This window comes from Oratosquilla oratoria, chromosome 42 (assembly GCF_046742065.1).
Source record: "Oratosquilla oratoria isolate Oo_2021 chromosome 42, ASM4674206v1, whole genome shotgun sequence".
Classification (NCBI taxonomy): Eukaryota; Metazoa; Arthropoda; class Malacostraca; order Stomatopoda; family Squillidae; genus Oratosquilla; species Oratosquilla oratoria.
The window spans coordinates 24825888-24843387 of NC_134818.1; the positions used below are offsets into that span (position 1 = coordinate 24825888).

General features: G+C 40.0%; 4 protein-coding genes across 4 annotated transcripts in view; all 4 read right to left on the reverse strand.

Annotated features, from left to right (window-relative positions):
• LOC143021585 (cuticle protein AM1239-like) overlaps nucleotides 1–704 on the reverse strand; it is a 2691-nt gene extending 1987 nt beyond the window's left edge. The window contains exon 1 of the mRNA XM_076179188.1: nucleotides 615–704. Coding sequence (XP_076035303.1) covers nucleotides 615–704 — 90 coding nt within the window. The remainder of the gene's footprint in view (nucleotides 1–614) is intronic.
• Nucleotides 705–2525: 1821 nt separating this feature from the next.
• On the reverse strand, nucleotides 2526–6437 carry LOC143021586 (cuticle protein AMP5-like). Its single transcript, XM_076179189.1, has 3 exons — nucleotides 6393–6437; nucleotides 5185–5250; nucleotides 2526–3066 (listed from the first exon to the last, which is right to left on the reverse strand). The coding sequence occupies exons 1-3, from the start codon at nucleotides 6435–6437 to the stop codon at nucleotides 2611–2613; spliced, it is 567 nt and encodes a 188-aa protein (XP_076035304.1). The 3' UTR covers nucleotides 2526–2610.
• Nucleotides 6438–6955: 518 nt separating this feature from the next.
• LOC143021587 (cuticle protein AM/CP1114-like) lies at nucleotides 6956–8425 on the reverse strand. The gene is made up of 2 exons (XM_076179190.1): nucleotides 8405–8425; nucleotides 6956–7479 (listed from the first exon to the last, which is right to left on the reverse strand). The coding sequence occupies exons 1-2, from the start codon at nucleotides 8423–8425 to the stop codon at nucleotides 7024–7026; spliced, it is 477 nt and encodes a 158-aa protein (XP_076035305.1). The 3' UTR covers nucleotides 6956–7023.
• Nucleotides 8426–11889: 3464 nt separating this feature from the next.
• Nucleotides 11890–17500, reverse strand: part of LOC143021588 (cuticle protein AM/CP1114-like) — a 6239-nt gene continuing 628 nt past the window's right edge. Inside the window, exon 2 of the mRNA XM_076179191.1 lies at nucleotides 11890–12345. Coding sequence (XP_076035306.1) covers nucleotides 11890–12345 — 456 coding nt within the window. The remainder of the gene's footprint in view (nucleotides 12346–17500) is intronic.

Here is a 17500-nt window from a genome sequence, read left to right on the forward strand (position 1 = left end):
TTACATAGTCAGGACGAGATTTTCACTTGGATCATGATAAAAAAAAAGAATAAATAGATAAATAGAAAAATAAAAATAAAAAGTTTGGGAAACAATGACTCAGACGTTTTTATTTCATGTGTCTTTTAAGTTCACTCTCACGTCCCTGGTGACTGTATACCAGAAACCAATGTTGCGCAACCAGTCCTAAGTGACCTGAATCTGTAATCATATAACCAGGGAAGGCAATCCTTTAAATGTCCACAACTTTTCATAATGGGTTAAGTCCATAATCCTGCAACAATGTTAAACCTGGGATCGGACAGCATGATCCCGTAAATTTCTAAGAGATAACAGAATTTTAATGCGCGTCTTCTTTAGTGAGAATGTTATCTGGGTTATCTTCATACTCCTCCATCTTTATAGATCCACTTCTCATTCCTTTTTAATTTGTGAAAGAAATTTTAATGCGTAACTTCATGCTCATAATTGAACCTAGGTGAAAGTAAAAACAACTTCCTTAATCGCGTAGTCAATAACTGGAATGATCTTACCGCGGAATCAGCGAATTGTATAAAACTTTGAATCTTAATACTCATCTTAGGGCTTATTTTCTATATCTGTCAGTTGGTTACCTTGTTTGCTTGTTCACTTAAAAGTTGTTGCTTATTTTCTTTACTTGTTCTATATCTGATCTCACTGTGCACCGAAAAATTTGCCGGCATGTTTTGCCAATATCAGTGCAGTATGCCATTTTCATTTCCGGTCCGCTCTGAGATTTACTGAACTTGAATTGCCATGTACGATGTACACCCGAAACCCAGACGTCATGAGAACAACGCTGTGTCATCTAATAATGCAGTGGTTTTACACTTAGCTACAGAATGAACTTTTGTGCCTGCTTTCATTTGATATAAGAATGAAAAACATATACTTTGCAGATTTCTATTACACTATAATTGTTGCAATAGATCCTATGTATCCAAAACGCTGCTATCTGTCCTTAACAGACTGGTAATTTTGTAATGTGCCCGAAATATCTTGTACTCCTCTGACCATTCCAGAGCATTTTCACTATTGATAGATTGATTGAACATTTTCATCATTTAAGTCAGTGGCTTAGCAATTCAGTCAAGATTGTATATTGATTCCTTATTCTATTACGGAGATCAACGAATTGATAAAGGTATTATTTCTAATCGTTCGGAAAATCCCTTATGCTTCACCTTTTCTGCCTGTATGAGGCCGAATTCCTTCACTGGAAATTACAAGTCCAGTTGATCCATTCTTCAGTAAACTTGTGTTTTCCAAGTGTAGCGACATATCTTTTGACATTAATCCCGTGAGAGCATCTCACGGCCATTATCACTTCCAGGTGACACTGTGAGAGAAACCTAATTATCCATTTATCTACCTATATATACCATAAAGCTTTTTCGCCCTTATAAGGAAGGTAGCCAGCCAAGGCATGCATCCTCCCACTATCCACCTACACCCATCCATCGTCCATTTGTTTCTCTTTTAGTTTAGCTTCTTGTGGATGAAGGTCCTTCCCTATTCCCCGCCCATTGGCTGGGTCAGAAGGAATGCAACAAGACACAGCACATCCAAAGAAGACCCGGCAGCGAAAGCGAAATGACATTATCCAGTCTAAAGAGCCGTAGGATTAACACGTAATAATCGTCATGAGTTACGAACATAATTGTAGGATCACTCCCATAGAATAAAAACATTTGCCAATAACAATGCCATATATCTAGATACAAGTATAGCAGGGCCTTTTCCGGACTTGTTAAAAAGGAATTGATGTCCAGGGACGGGAAACTGTCAAAGTCAATCAATATATTCATCTTTATAGGATGTTTAGTTGCCTGTATTTTATGGAACATCAGAGTAACCGTTCGTATGACTATGATTTGGTATTTTTACACTTCCGTGGGCTAGACCATAGTTTAATCATGTAGTGGCCAGTTATACTCAGACCTGGATTTGATGAAATGATAAAGCATAACTTCAATCATACTAGTTTTCTGTCTCTCAAATTAATAAGAACCCTGTCATTTGTGATGAAAAGGGTTCAGTTTCTTCAAAATTTGGAAAGGGTTGAGCATGAAGAACTACTGGAATTTCTCAACTACGAGTATGTCGTTTCTACTGGCATTGTCGTCTCTCAATGGAGAATGTTCCTGAACCTTTGAGCAACAGTAGCTATGTAGCATCACTTGAACATTCTAAATGCACGGCTGTTCGTCACGAACTGAAGGTTTTTGATAAGTCACCAAGAGGAATAACTACATGCCACATTCTGATTTACATAACTACTTATTCTTCGTCATTGCTTTCAGCCAATGGTCTATTCATATAAACACCATTCATATTGGGGTGGCAATGTTTACGTATACTGATGTAATATTCATAATTACAGAAACACAACAATGGGTGTCGGTGATGTGTGAGTAAGTGGTATAAATAAAGAAAAAACAAACTTCTAGGCACGAAATACAAGGGACATGAAAACCAAATCACTTACAATTCTTCTCGAGTTTAATTCATGAAAAAATGGGATGTTCAACATCCATAAATACGTGATGGAACTAGAGTGACGAAGTGAAAGAGGGTGTATGCACGAGTTTAGTTGGGAGCACCGTAGCTCCTGCTGGGGGAAGACACAGATCCTCCACGGGCCTTGGCCTCGTCCTGTTGGCGGGCGAACTCGATCTGGTCGAGAACGAACTGTGGGATTGGGTGGGGGAAGGCGGGTGCCACGGGCAGGAAGGGAGACTGTGGCTGATATCCATTGGCGTCGGCAACGAAGCTGAGATCGAAGACCTGTCCGTCGGGGAAGGTGAAGGAGACTTTGCCCTGTTGGGAACCGCCGGGTCCTCCCTGTTCGCTGCGAACGATGCCGTCACCGGTCTCCACGTCGAAGCTGTAGACACCGGTGGCATCCGGGTGTACGCGGTCGTCCCTGATGATGGGCACCACGTCCACCACTCGGCGACCACCTCCACCACCGGAGGAGGCAGGGGGAGCCACGTAGTAGCCCGTATCGGCCAAAGCCGTCGCAACCAGACAGGCAAGCACAATCTGTACATAAAAATGAGTTGTCATTATACAATACATTATCATCAAAGGATCCGTATCTGACTTCAACCAATGTTATTAATATGAGATTTAGGAGAGATACTTGCTGTGAACATGGTGAAGTCTTGAGTGAGTGTGATGATGGGTCAGACCGGCCTCGTGCTTATATATGCCACAAGTCACTGCGCCAGGTGTTATCGTCTCCTTTGACCTCGTCAAATCGCGAGAGTGATTGTTGACGACCCCAGTCAGGAAATACATACATTCCATTGCGAAGCTGATTCCTAAGTCTAAAGTTTTCTTCATCAGAGAATATCTTCATCAAGGTTCATATTTAATGTATATGGAAACACACGTCTACGTTTCTGAAAAATCATCGACCCCCAAATAACAGTTAGTATACCTGCAGCAAGTAGAATTGTTTTTCATGTGATTTCTTTCTGAAAGTAGATTTTCGGGTGCAAATTTATATGATATTCATCATGAATATTAGAGTAGTTTGTTTTTGGTATTAGCTGAAGTATTAGAAACTTATACTGATATCCGTGTTGAGTATTGGAACTGTCTTTTTTATCTCCAAATTATGTATTAGGCACTTTTAATCGAATTTAATGTGCTTAATGAGATACTGTTATTGAACACTACGCCGAGACAGCCATTATACAGTGCATAACATATAAACACTACAGAGAATGTTGGAGATTACCACGGAGATACATAAGAAAAAAAACTTGGAGCAACATCAGTAAAAGGAACAGAGACACCTGATGCAAAAGTGGTTAAAAATGTTAACCAGTCGTCCACCTACCGGTACGTTTTCGTCGAACCTGTTACGAGATGGATGGCAAGATGTCATAGATCGGTTCAAATACTTCATTCACGGTGTCATCATCTGCCAGTGTGCGTGTTTGTCCTCACATACGTTGTTAACCACAAATATTACTCGTAAAGTCTAGAGTTTCGTTGCTGATTTATTGCCTCCGAGTTAAAGTCGCGGTGAGAAGGCGTGTCAAATCAACCATGAAAGTTAGTCCACACTTGATCTCGTAAAGGGGACAGGAAAGGGCTCTTTCAGGTCAAGGCGTGCGCGCTCCAGCTTTTCAGTGGAGTCCCAAGAAGACTTCTGAAACCTCCCTCGGAGTAGTATCTCCCAAAGCCGGGGTCACGAACCAAGTGAAGGTCACAAATGTGTTTCTGAAGGTCAAGGAGTGACCTGATAAAAGAATATAGATGATTTAGAGACACCGGAAGCATTTCAGGGATCAGGTCGCATGGTCAGAACGAGATACTCACTTGGTTCGTGATCGAAAAAAAAAATGTGAATCATTGACTTAGAATCTTTATTTCAAGCCTCTTTTAGGTTCACTATCACGTCCCAGGGGACTGTATACCAGAGACCAATGGTCCGTAACCAGTCCTAAGTGACCCGAGTCTATAATCATAAAATTAGGAAAGGCAACCCTTTAAATGTCCATTACTTTTCATGTTGAATTAATCTCATAATACTGCAGTAGTGTAAATCCTCGGGTCGGACAGCATGATCCCGGGAATTTCCAGAAGCTAACAGAAGTTTAATGCGAGTCTCGTTTAGCGGGGATATTATGTGGATTATCTTCACACTCCTCCTTCTTCATAGGTTCACTTTTCATTCCTTTTCTAGTCGTGAAATAAATTTCAATGTGTTATTATATACTTTTAATCTAGTTTAGATGAAGGTAAAAGCAATTTCATGAATCGTATCAATAATTGGAATAATCTTACCGTGAAGACAACAAATTTTAGAAGACTTTCATACTTTAAGATTAAGATGAATAGACATATAAGCATTGATAGAAAAAACAACAATAAAAATAGAAAAAACTCACCATACCACTCCAACGCAATGGGAAGTGAGGCACCTCTGGTAAGGCACCGCCCTGTTAGTTGCGGTAAGCCGCTTTTTTTTTGGGGGGGGGGGGGGGGAGGGTCACCTCCTCGCCTGTCCAGGGCTGTCTGGTCTCGGTACTCGAACTCACGACCACCTGCTCATGAGTTCAACACGGTATCCACGGGACTATAATATCTATGAGTTGGTTATTTTGTTTACTTGTTCACTTAACTGTTTCTTGCTTATCTGTTTACTTGTTCTATACCCGATCTCAATATGGACCCGACAGATTTGCCAGCATTTTTTGCCAATACAAATAACTGCAGTATATCATATCCATTACCGGTGTGTCATTTCTGTGTCCTGAACCTGAGAGAACTCGAATTCATCCTCTGACACACAGTATATCAACGGCGTCTACGAGTGTCTGACCAAGTCCTGGAACAAATAAAGTCAGTTGAAGAAAATCATTATCATTTACAATGTATACCCGAAACAAATATGCCATGAGGACAACGCTCAAAGCCATTCAGTAATTCAGTGGCTTTACACTCAGTTACAGAATGAATTCTTGTGTATGTTTTCGTTTGATATTCGAATGAAAAAGATATAGTTTGCAAATCTCTATTCTTCTGTTATTGTTATTGTTGTTGTTATTAGTGTTGTTGTTGCAATACAGCTTATGTAATCAAAACTCTGCCACATGTCCTTAACAGACTCGCTGTTGTGTAACACGCCTGAAATACCTTGCACTCCTTTCTGACCCTTCCTGAGCATTTTCACTATTGTGAGATCGATTGAACATTTGCGTCATTTGAGTCAGTGACTTAGCAATTCAGGCGAAATTGTGAACGAACACTTAATTCTAATTACGGAGATCCATGATTTGATATAGGCCTTTTTAAGCATTAGGAACGTTACTTGTGAATCTCCTTTTTCTGTCTGCATAATGCCGAATTCATTTGCTGCAAATGACAAGTTTCTGGTAGTTTGAATATTTTTTTTTTCAGAAAAATTGTGTTTTCCAAGTTTAGCAATATATGCATGATGCCGAATTCATTTGCTGCAAATGACATGTTTCTGGTAGTTGAATATTCTTTTTTCAGAAAAATTGTGTTTTTCAAGTTTAGCAATATGTCTTCTGATGCTATTCGCTCGAATGCTTCCCTACGGAAGGAATCTTTGATAAGACCACGGGCATTATCCCTTTCAGATAACGCGATAAGAAAAAGCGAAGCGACCTTTTCTTGCCTAGAGAGCAGTGGGATAAATGCATGATCATCGTCACAGGACAGGACCTTTCTAGTACCTGTGTTTCATGGAACCTCAAATTAATCATTCATGTACCTTCGATCCAATCATTTTACTCTCCCGTGGGCTGGGAGTTGTCTGGAACCAGTGTTTTAATTACATGCTGTCCAGTTATACTCAAAACTAAAAATTTTGGAACGATGAAGCTTACCTTCAAGCTCACTAGTTCCTTGTCCCACAGGTTTATGATGACCATGTTATTTGTGATTTAATGGAGTTCAGTTTCTTCAAAATTAGGAAAGGGTTGAGCACAAAGGTATACTTCTGAAAAAATTTAACTGTGAGAGGGAGATATGTAGGTTTCTTCTGTCATTGTCATTTCTCATGGGAGAATGTTCCTGAATTTTTGAACAAGAGGAGCTATGTAGCATCACTTGAACATTCTAAATGCACGGCTGTCCATCATGAATTGAAGGTTCGGCAAGTAACCGAGAAGAATTCTACATTCCACACTCTTATTTACATATCTACCTATTCTTAGTCATTGCTTTCAGCCAATGGTCTATTCATATATAAACACCATTTATATTGAGGTGGCAATGTTTACGTATACTGATGTAATATTCATATTTACAGAAACACAACAATGGGTGTCGGTGATGTGTGAGTAAGTGGTATAAATAAAGAAATAACAAGTTTCTAGGCACGAAATATAAGGGGTATGAAAACCAAATCACTTACAATTCTTCTCGAGTTTAATTCATGATAAAATGAGATGTTCAACATCCATAAATACGTGATGGAACTAGAGTGACGAAGTGAAGGAGGGTGTATGCAGGAGTTTAGTTGGGAGCACCATAGCTCCTGCTGGGGGAAGACACAGATCCTCCACGGGCCTTGGCCTCGTCCTGTTGGCGGGCGAACTCGATCTGGTCGAGAACGAACTGTGGGATTGGATGGGGGAAGGCGGGTGCCACGGGTAGGAAGGGAGACTGTGGCTGATAGCCATTGGCGTCGGCAACAAAGCTGAGATCGAAGACCTGTCCATCGGGGAAGGTGAAGGAGACTTTGCCCTGTTGGGAACCGCCGGGTCCTCCCTGTTCGCTGCGAACGATGCCGTCACCGGTCTCCACGTCGAAGCTGTAAATACCGGCGGCATCCGGGTGGACGCGGTCGTCCCTGATGATGGGCACCACGTCCACCACTCGGCGACCACCTCCACCACCGGAGGAAGCAGGGGGAGCCACGTAGTAGCCCGTATCGGCCAAAGCCGTCGCAACCAGACAGGCAAGCACAATCTGTACATAAAAATGAGTTGTCATTATACAATACATTATCATCAAAGGATCCGTATCTGACTTCATGCAATGTTATGAATATGAGATTTAGGAGAGATACTTGCTGTGAACATGGCGAAGTCTTGAGTGAGTGTGATGGGTCAGAACCGTCTCGTGCTTATATATGCCACAAGTCATTGCGGCCGGTGTCATCGTCTCCTTTGACCTCGTCAAATCGTGAGAGTGATTGTTGACGACCCCAGTAAGGAAATGAATATCTTTCAATGAGAACCCTAATCCCAGTTATAAAATTTTCTCCTCCAGAGAACTTCATTTGTAAATATATTAAATGTTAGTCTATGTATCTATGTACGAGTATGCGTGGTTTCAGAAATGTTGTCAAATTCTAAAACAAAATTTTCTTTACATACATTTTCAGTTGAAATTCTGGTTCCGTTTGGTTTCTGTGATATCCATATTTTTTATTGGAACTTTTTTTTCTAAGTTTTAGTGTGTATTTGGCACTTATCAGGATATTAATTTTGACGGTTGAAAATATTTTTTCAGTTCGATATGATGTTCTACATACATAAATGCTGTTATTCAGCATACATGCATACATACATACATACATACATACATACATACATACATACATACATACATACATACATACATACATACATACATGCGGTTATTCAGCGTTGCACCTCTTTGTTCTAGAGTGGTAAGGGTTGCCATGGTGATGGATGAAATAGCCTGGCGACAATACAAATAAAGGGAACAGTGCCATCCAGTACAAAAGGAATCACAAATGCTAGCCAGTCTTCCACATACCGGCACGTGTTCTACGAACCTATCACTAGATGGATGATAAAGGGTCATTATCAGTCTGAGAGATTTTTCATACCTAATACTTCATTCACAACGTCATCGTTTGTCATACTTGGTGGTTGACTCCAGACATTTTGGTAGCCAGCCATGTTACTTATGAACTCTAATATCGCTGATTTACTGCCCCTTAGTTGGTGTCGTGGTGAGGGAGCGGGTCAGATCATGCATGAAAGTGAGACCACACCTGGCTTCTGTAAATGGAACAGAAAAGGGCTTTCCCGGGTCAAGGCGTGCGCGCTCCAGTTTTTCAGTAATATCAAGGAGCCTCAGGAAGGGCACTGAAACATCTCTCAGATAAATATTCCCTAAACCCGGAGTCGTGAACCAAATGAAGGTTGCAAGCGCATGTTGCTGAAGGTCCCGGAATGTCCCTGATGAAAAATAAAGTGAATTAGAGACCTCGGTAGTGCAGTGGTACGGTACACCAGAAGCATTTTAGGAGTTGGGTTGCATGAACAGGGCGAGATTCTGAAGCTATGATAGATAATGATAATAATAAATGAATAAATGATAATAACAGGAACCATTTCTTACAGGCCTTTATTTAGGTGTTTTTTAAATGCACTTTTATGTCCCTATTCACTGTATACGAGAGACCAAAATTCTTGGACCGCTCTCAGGCATGTGTGCTGCATTCATTTATCTGTTACTGAAATGTGCATATAACGTCCTTTCTATCCATTCACCATTTTTCATACATTCTTTCAAAAGTGTAAAATCACCGATTCGTTAGCATGAACCTAGGAATTTTCTGGACAGTACTGTCTATGTCATATTCATCTTGACCTACACAAATATTATTTGGATTATTTTCATACTGTGCTCTTTTCATAAATCCACAGTCCTTTCTATTTGTAACCGTGAACAAGCCTTTCAATGTCAGATAGTATGTTCCTTTGTGTAATGTTTTCGCCAACCGCGTGGTCAGTGAATGGAGTGAACTAACCGTAAAGGTGACGGAATGCAATAAAGTGCACACTTTGAAATTCCATTGGATAGACAACACAGCAATGTGCTGCAATATTCGTTAATTAGGTATTCTATTTGCTGGTTTAGTTATTTACTTGCTTCTTTGTGTGTGTGTGTGTGTGTGTGTGTGTGTGTGTGTGTGTGTGTGTGTGTGTGTGTGTGTGTGTGTGTGTGTGTGTGTGTGTGTGTGTGTGTGTGTGTGTGTTTGTACTTATTTATACATTCGGCCTCGTTATGGACCGCAGACCATTGTGACATACCGCATCGATTATATATCGGCACAACATTTCTGTGTCCTGTGATATACTAAACTTGTAACTCGATTTCACCCACCGACATATATCATCGGAGTCAACGGGTACCAAATCAGGTATTGAAAAAAATAATAACGACAATTGGAAAGATTTATGGCCATTCACAAAATACATACAAAACCCAAATGGCATGAGAATTGTCATCCCATAATACATGGGCAGCATTTTACACTCAATCCTCGGAATAAGTATTTCCATTTGCTTTCGATCAGTAAACGAATGAAAAGAATATCGTCAGACTCACATTCCACTGAACTGTCGTAGCACATCTTCTGTAGCCAAAACATTGGCACTTTTCCATAACATAAACGTAATTTTGAAAGAAACCCCAAACTCCATATATTCTTTCATTTTCAATTCCAGGATCACTGTTGTTAGATCAAGGAGACATTTTCATCATCTGACTCATTGGCTAGCCATTCAGGTAAATTTGAGTAAATAATTTATTCTAATTTCGGACACTCGTGAATAAATGAGTTCCTTTTTCACAATGGAAACTCCCTTGGTTTCCATTTTTTCTCCCTGTGGCCCGGCAACTTCATATAACTTACCTGTCTACAATCGTTAGTTGCGTGTGCTATCTGGTTTAAGAGATTATTTGCTGGCTGGGCGTTCGTCAGAGCCAGGGTTGAAGTGATAGTATGAAAGGAGCCTTGAGGGAGGGTGCACTGCAGGTTCCTCGGCCTATCCCCGAGGAGTGATACAGCTTCTATACTTTACCACAATTACTTTATCCAGTTTGGTAAAGTTAGATATAGGGCGTGATGTGCATATGCAGTATGTTGGAATAGTTTGAGTGGAGTCAGAAACCAAAGTAAAGACCTCGATCATACTCATTACGTTCCAGCACTGAAGTAACACTTGTATACAGTTGGAGAAAAGGGTTAGAAAGTCGTTAAAGAGTGACTTGAACAATTGCCTAATAGCACTTCCCAGGGATCGAAGTCGTACCTCCCGCGTTCGAGGTAGGAACTCCTCTAAAAATCTATAGTAAAGCTCCGTTGAACGTCCGTGGATCAAGAAATAAATCCTCTGTTCAGTAACCAAGAGCAACAAAGATATGCAACACTCTTATTCACTTATCTTTCTATATTCGTTCATTAATTTCTTCTCAGGAGTTATTTACATGTTTATAGTACTCACAGAGGGTTAATGTGTTCAAATATCAGTATAACATTTAAATATATGCAAACGGTACCACATGACATTATACTCATCATCAGATTAGCTTTCACGAAAGATAGCCTCAAAAGAAGTTCAGAGATATTCATTTGCAGTATCAGAAGTGGATGAACATAGATGAATACGTGTGCTCCCTTAAATCTAGGTTTAAGAAGGAAATAGGCAAGAACTAGTTTACCAACAGAGTGGTTAACGAATGGAATAGGCTTAGGTAACCATGTAGTGAGCGCTGAAACAATTAATTGTTTTAAGAAATGATTAGATAGCTTTATGGATGGCAGGTGATAAAAGACATGGAAGTACCTAGGTTAGGCCTTATAGTCTCTTTCAGCATCCTCCATTCTTATATTCTTACGTAAAAAAATAAAATAAAATAAAAATAAATAAATACCCTTTGAGTACCATCGATGCCACCGGTTGAATATTGCGAAAATACCTTAGGTTGTCCATAAGACCTCGTACAGCCGAAGGCAATCGAATTTAACAGCTGACCATGACCTTATTATCATTCATTATCAGTGAAATGATCACGAGATATACCTAGCGTTTGGAGTTTAACGCGGACAGCAATTCGTCTGGTGAGCGTATTAACAAGTGTTAGTCTTTTCGGATCTCAGCGGTAACGCAGAGATAGAATATCAGCTAAAATTTTACATACATACCATGTCAGTCTACAAAGACTTGAACTTACACCATAGTACCAAGGAATAATAGTGGGATGCATTAAACCATTATGAATTAGAGTGTGTGTGTGTGTGTGTGTGTGTGTGTGTGTGTGTGTGTGTGTGTGTGTGTGTGTGTGTGTGTGTGTGTGTGTGTGTGTGTGTGTGTGTGTGTGTGTGTGTGTGTGTGTGTGTGTGTGTGTGTGTGTGTGTGTGTGTGTGTGTGTGTGTGTGTGTTGTGCGCACGCGCCCACGCTCGCGTGTGTCTATGTGTATGAACTGCAAGGAATATGAAAATCAAATGACTTATATATCTTTTAAATTTATTTTGTGAAAAAATAAGATGTTCAACAATCATAAATACGTGACGGAACTAGAGTGACGAAGTGAAGGAGGGCGTATAAATGAGTTTAGTTGGGAGCCCCGTAGCTTCTGCTGGGGGAAGACACAGATCCTCCACGGGCCTTGGCCTCGTCCTGTTGGCGGGCGAACTCGATCTGGTCGAGAACGAACTGTGGGATTGGGTGGGGGAAGGCGGGTGCCACAGGTAGGAAGGGAGACTGTGGCTGATAGCCATTGGCGTCAGCAACGAAGCTGAGATCGAAGACCTGTCCATCGGGGAAGGTGAAGGAGACTTTGCCCTGTTGGGAACCACCGGGACCTCCCTGCTCGCTGCGCCTGATGCCGTCACCGGTCTCCACGTCGAAGCTGTAGATACCGGCGGCATCCGGGTGTACGCGGTCGTCCCTGATGATGGGCACCACATCCACCACTCGGCGACCACCTCCACCACCGGAGGAAGCAGGGGGAGCCACGTAGTAGCCGGTATCGGCCAAAGCCGTGGCTACCAGGCAGGCGAGCACGATCTGAACATAAAAATGAACTGTCATTAGGAAATGCTTTGGTCAAAAGATCTGTACCTAAGTTTAAACGTGTTTGAAAAATTAAGATGTATGGTGAAGGATGCGAGGATAGGTAAGATAATAAATATGAAGATGAGAAGGAGAGCAGGGTGTTGTCAGATAGGGCTGATGGAAGTATGCTGAAATAGTCTGGGTATATGTAAAGAATGGACGAAGAAAGATTAACAAAAAGAGTGAAGAGCAAAAACTGATGAAGGGAATTTAAGGGGAAAACCAAGAATGAGGTGGAAAGATAGGGTGACGAAGATTTTGGATGCAATGAGACTGTCTGTCGAGGAAAAGATGAGAGAGAACAAGAAGATAGTAAGTAGGGAGTGGTTCTAAATGGATGAGGAAATGACATGGTTCTAAGGAATTTCGTGTCTGGTTTGCACAACTCTTGAGTGGTTGGGGGAGCAGGGCGCCATGAAATGAAGCGGTGGGGATAAATCAGCCCCGGGTGTCCGGCCCTGCTGTGCCTTGCTGCACTGTCTCTGACCCAAGTAGTGTGGTAGACCAGAGATAATGATGAATGGGTTTTTGGATGGGTGTATGCTTTTACTTGGCCATCTCTCTTTTAAGAGAGAAAAGACCTTTTGATATATATATGAGTATGAGACATAGGAGAGATACTTGCTGTGAACATGGCGAAGTGTTGAACGTGTGTGATGTTGAGCCAGACCCGCCTTGTGCTTATATATGCCACGAGTCATTGCGGACGGTGTCATCTGCTCCTTTGACCTCTGCGTATCGTGAGAGTGATTGTTGACGAGTCAAGTAAGAAAATGGATTGAGTAACCGATTTCCAAGCTATATGTTAAGGTATAGGTGAAACGTATGTGTCTACATGTTTTCTGAATACCCATATCAAATTGAACTGTTCTAAATATGAATTTTTCGTAATGTATATTTCCAGTTGTGGTCTCGGACCTGTTCAGTTTATATGAGATCAACCTTGACTACCTGAACAACTTTTTTTTTTATTAGACATGTAATGTGATATCCATTTTGAATAATGAAATGGATTTTTTAATTCGATTTGATGCATGACTCATTATATACCGTAGCTAGCGAAGCTAATGAAATACAGTTGTTTAACATCACGCCCAAGACATCTGATATACAGCACATATCGTACATCATAACCGTTTTTGCTAGAGGGTGAAGGGAATACCATGGGGATGAATGGAAAAGGTTGACAGCAGTACCAATGAAAGAAACAAAAAGGGGCTATGGAGTCATAGATCGTTTGTCAATCTGAAAATGTCCATCCCCATCTAATTACTATGACCTTACCTTTAATTTTACAGTGGATGAGCTAATGATCAGATGGGGCCATTCTATACAACCTTTGACCACCCATGACTTTTCATAATGGATGAAAGCATTGAAAGCATACATCCCGGCCACAGTGTAATTTTACCGATCGGACAGCATCAATATCAGGAATTTCCTGAAACTCAATGTTGGGGAAGATTTCATTTTGACCAACATGTGCGTTGGTGACGTTATCGGAAGGGGGTACGGACAAAACCCCAACGGACAAAACCCCAATGGACAAAAACCCAGCCCGTTGGGGTTTCACATTTGCTTGGTTGTGGATTCGAATCCCGCACCCCGCTCCGATTCCCAGCAATAAATATAACCTTCCTTAACAGTCCAAGTGGATAGGGCAAATGTGACGACTCCGGTCACATCTACGCGATTTCTGGCGTAGGCTCCTCACATACAGGGACAGCGTACATTTTGTTCAATGCGGATGTTATTAGGATAGACCACGGACTGAAATCTATTGTCTCCAAATTTGCTGATGATATGAAACTGTGCGGAATGGCAAATGATCACTTAAATCAATTGGATATTCAAGAAGATTTAGATAAACTACAGCAATGGTCTGAAAGGTGGTTAATGAAATTTAACACAAGTAAATACAACGTTATGCACAAAGGTAAAAATAACAGTAAGTACGATAACAAAAGTGGATAGTGAAAAGAATCTCGACGTAATTATCAGTAACGATCTCAAATCATCCAAGCAGTGTATTTCAAGCTCTGAGAAAGCAGAGTGCAGGGTGATCTAGTAGAGGTCTTCAAGTGGATCAAAGGCTTGAACAAGGTCATATTAAATCAACAGGACAGGACTCGCAGTAATGGTTTTAAACTGGACAAATTTAGATTTAAGAAAGAAATAGGCAAAAATTGGTTTACTAATAGGGTGGTCGACGAATGGAATAGACTTAGTAACCATGTAGTAAGCGCTGAAACTATCAGTTGTTTTAAGAAACGATTAGACAACTTTATGGATGGGGATGACAGGTGGTGATGGATATGGAGCTGCCTAGTGTAGGCCTTATGGTCTCTTGCAGTCTCCTTCATTCTTATGTTCTTATGTAAATAAGATTCTAGGACTGATTGCGCGATCTTTTGACTTCAAAAGTCCATCTCTCACAAGCTATATAAATCTACATTTGGAATATGCTATTTCCGTATGGTCACCGAATCTCATTAAAGACATTGACAGATTGGAAAAAAGTACAACGGCGAGCCACAAAACTGATTCCAAATATTAAAAATAAACCAAACGAAAATTTACTAAAACATATGAGTGTTTTCCCTAAAAAAAAAACGTAGACTCAGAAGTGACTTGGTACAGGTATCTAAGATTCTAAAGGGAATTGACAACATCAAAAGTGACAAAATCTTCACACTGAATGAGAATCCGACAAGAAATAATGGTCTCAAAATGTCAGGAAATAGATATAATTTGGAAGTGGGTAGAAATAACTTCGCCAACCGTGTAGTTAATGAATGGAATAAACTTCCTGCAGAGGCAGTGCAATGTAGTTCAGTTTGAAGCTTTAAGATTCGTTTAGATAAACACCTAAGCAAGATGCTGTAATGCCTGCCATTTATTGTATATTATTTGTTTGTTATTATTTGTCTGTTTATTATTTACTTGATTATCATTATTAGCTATCTGTCAATTTATTATTATTCACTATTTACTTGTTTGTTTATTATCTAACTTTACCTATTTGTTTATTCATTATTCATATTATTTATTACTGTTTATATTATTATAATTTTTGTTTATTTATCTATTTATCATTATTATAATTTTTTCGCATCCGACCTAGTTATGGACCAAAAGGTCTCCTGTCGGCATGCTCCTTCTTCGTAACCCTTTCTAATCCTTTGGATTACCTACATACTCGCACTTCTTTATACTCACAAGTCCATTCTCCTTTTTTATATCTATCTTTTTTCCCGAAAGAAACTTCCAATGTGAGGTGCTATTCTTCCTTCTGTGATGTAAAAGTAAGAAAAACCATTTTCTCCAGCCAGATAGTCAGTGAGTGGAGTAAACTTACCGTGTAGGCAGAAACGAGAAACAATTCGATGATTTGATAGTCTCTTGGATGGACAACAGAGCGATATGCAGTAATGTCTACCAATTAGTTATTTTGTTTATTTACACACTTGCCTGTGTATGTGTTTGTGCTTTTGTTTACTCTGTTCGACCTCATTGTGGACCGAAAGGTCTTTTGGTGGCATTGCTTTTTTTCACTAAAGACCATTGCAATATGTCTCATCCATTACCGATTTGATCTTACGAAACTTCTAACTTGATGTCATCCATTGACATATATCATCAGAGTCCACGTGTAGCTGACCAGGTACTGGGAAAAAAATAAAGATAGCAGAAGAGATTTATGATCATTTGCCATGTACATCCGAAACCCAGAGACCATAAGAACGCTTAGTGTCACCCCATAATGCAGTGGTAACGCTTTGCATTCGATCGCAGAATGAATATTTACATTTTCTTTCGTTCAGTACACGAATGAAAAGGACATCGTTTGCATATTTCGACTCCACTTTTATTGTCGTAACTGCCTTTAAATTGTCAAAACGCCGGACCTGTTCATAAAAGAATCGTAATTTTGAAATAGCTTCAAACGCCCTGCACTCTTTCTCTGAAATATTTCTGAACAACCGCACCGTTACTTGAACGATATGGCATTTTCATCATCTGAGTCACTGACTTAACAATTCATGCAAAATTGAACCTCGAATATGTATTCTAATGTCGGACCCCATGAATAAATGAGTTTCTTTTTGCAAAAACTTTTGGAAACTCTTGTGCTCCATCATTTCTACCTGTAGTCTGCCAGCTTCAATAAACTTAACTTACCTGTCTACAATCGTTAGTTGCGTGTGTTGAACTGGTTTTAGACACCATTTGAATCCCTGTTTGTCTAAGGTTTTGGCACCCTTGCTGGCTGGGAGTTGTCGGATCTAGCCTGAGTAATGAGACACACGATAGTTGAACGTTTATCAACGTGAGAAATGTGACCCTTCCGGATCTCATTACAAATTTCCAAGGAACACATGATAAAGTGATGAAAATATTGGGTCACAGAACAAATTCATAGGTCACACTGGTACACTCTTTCTGTAACTGCGTTATTGCTTCTGTCATTGGAAATAGAAAATTTGTATGATCTTTTTCAAGTATAAACAATCATTAAACTATAAGTTCTGGTAAATAATGGCTAAACAGGAAATTACTCTTTTATAGCCAAACACACGTTACAACAGCCACTATAAACGAAAATAAATTTACTTATACCAACATCAAAATACTTTTCTTTGTAGCTCCTCAGCACGGTAGTTTGTGCAAAGCCGGCGATAGCAAATAAAACCTGAGGGACTGAAGAAACGAGCAATTTGCATTTGATGCCTTTAAGATGATATATCATAAAGTTAACACGGTTGCTTGAAATATCCTGTGGAGTTGCTCTCACATCTTATCTAGTTGAGTCCAGCCTCATTCGAGTTATCTCTGTTATCGAAGATTTGAAATATCGATATTGAGTAAAGAGGCAACTTGCTTTTCGCTCTGTGGACACTGGGACTGTATCCACAAGTTATTGATCGCATATGGATTCTCTGTCGTTATATAACTTTATTTCGGATAAAATGTTCATCCATATCATAAAGTAAACTGATTTAAACTGGAATAGGAGCTTATAGTCCATAGTTCTATCCAAACTACAAGCATTACTATATATACTTCCCAAGATGCAGTAACATGCAGTATGCAATGGTTAGGGTAA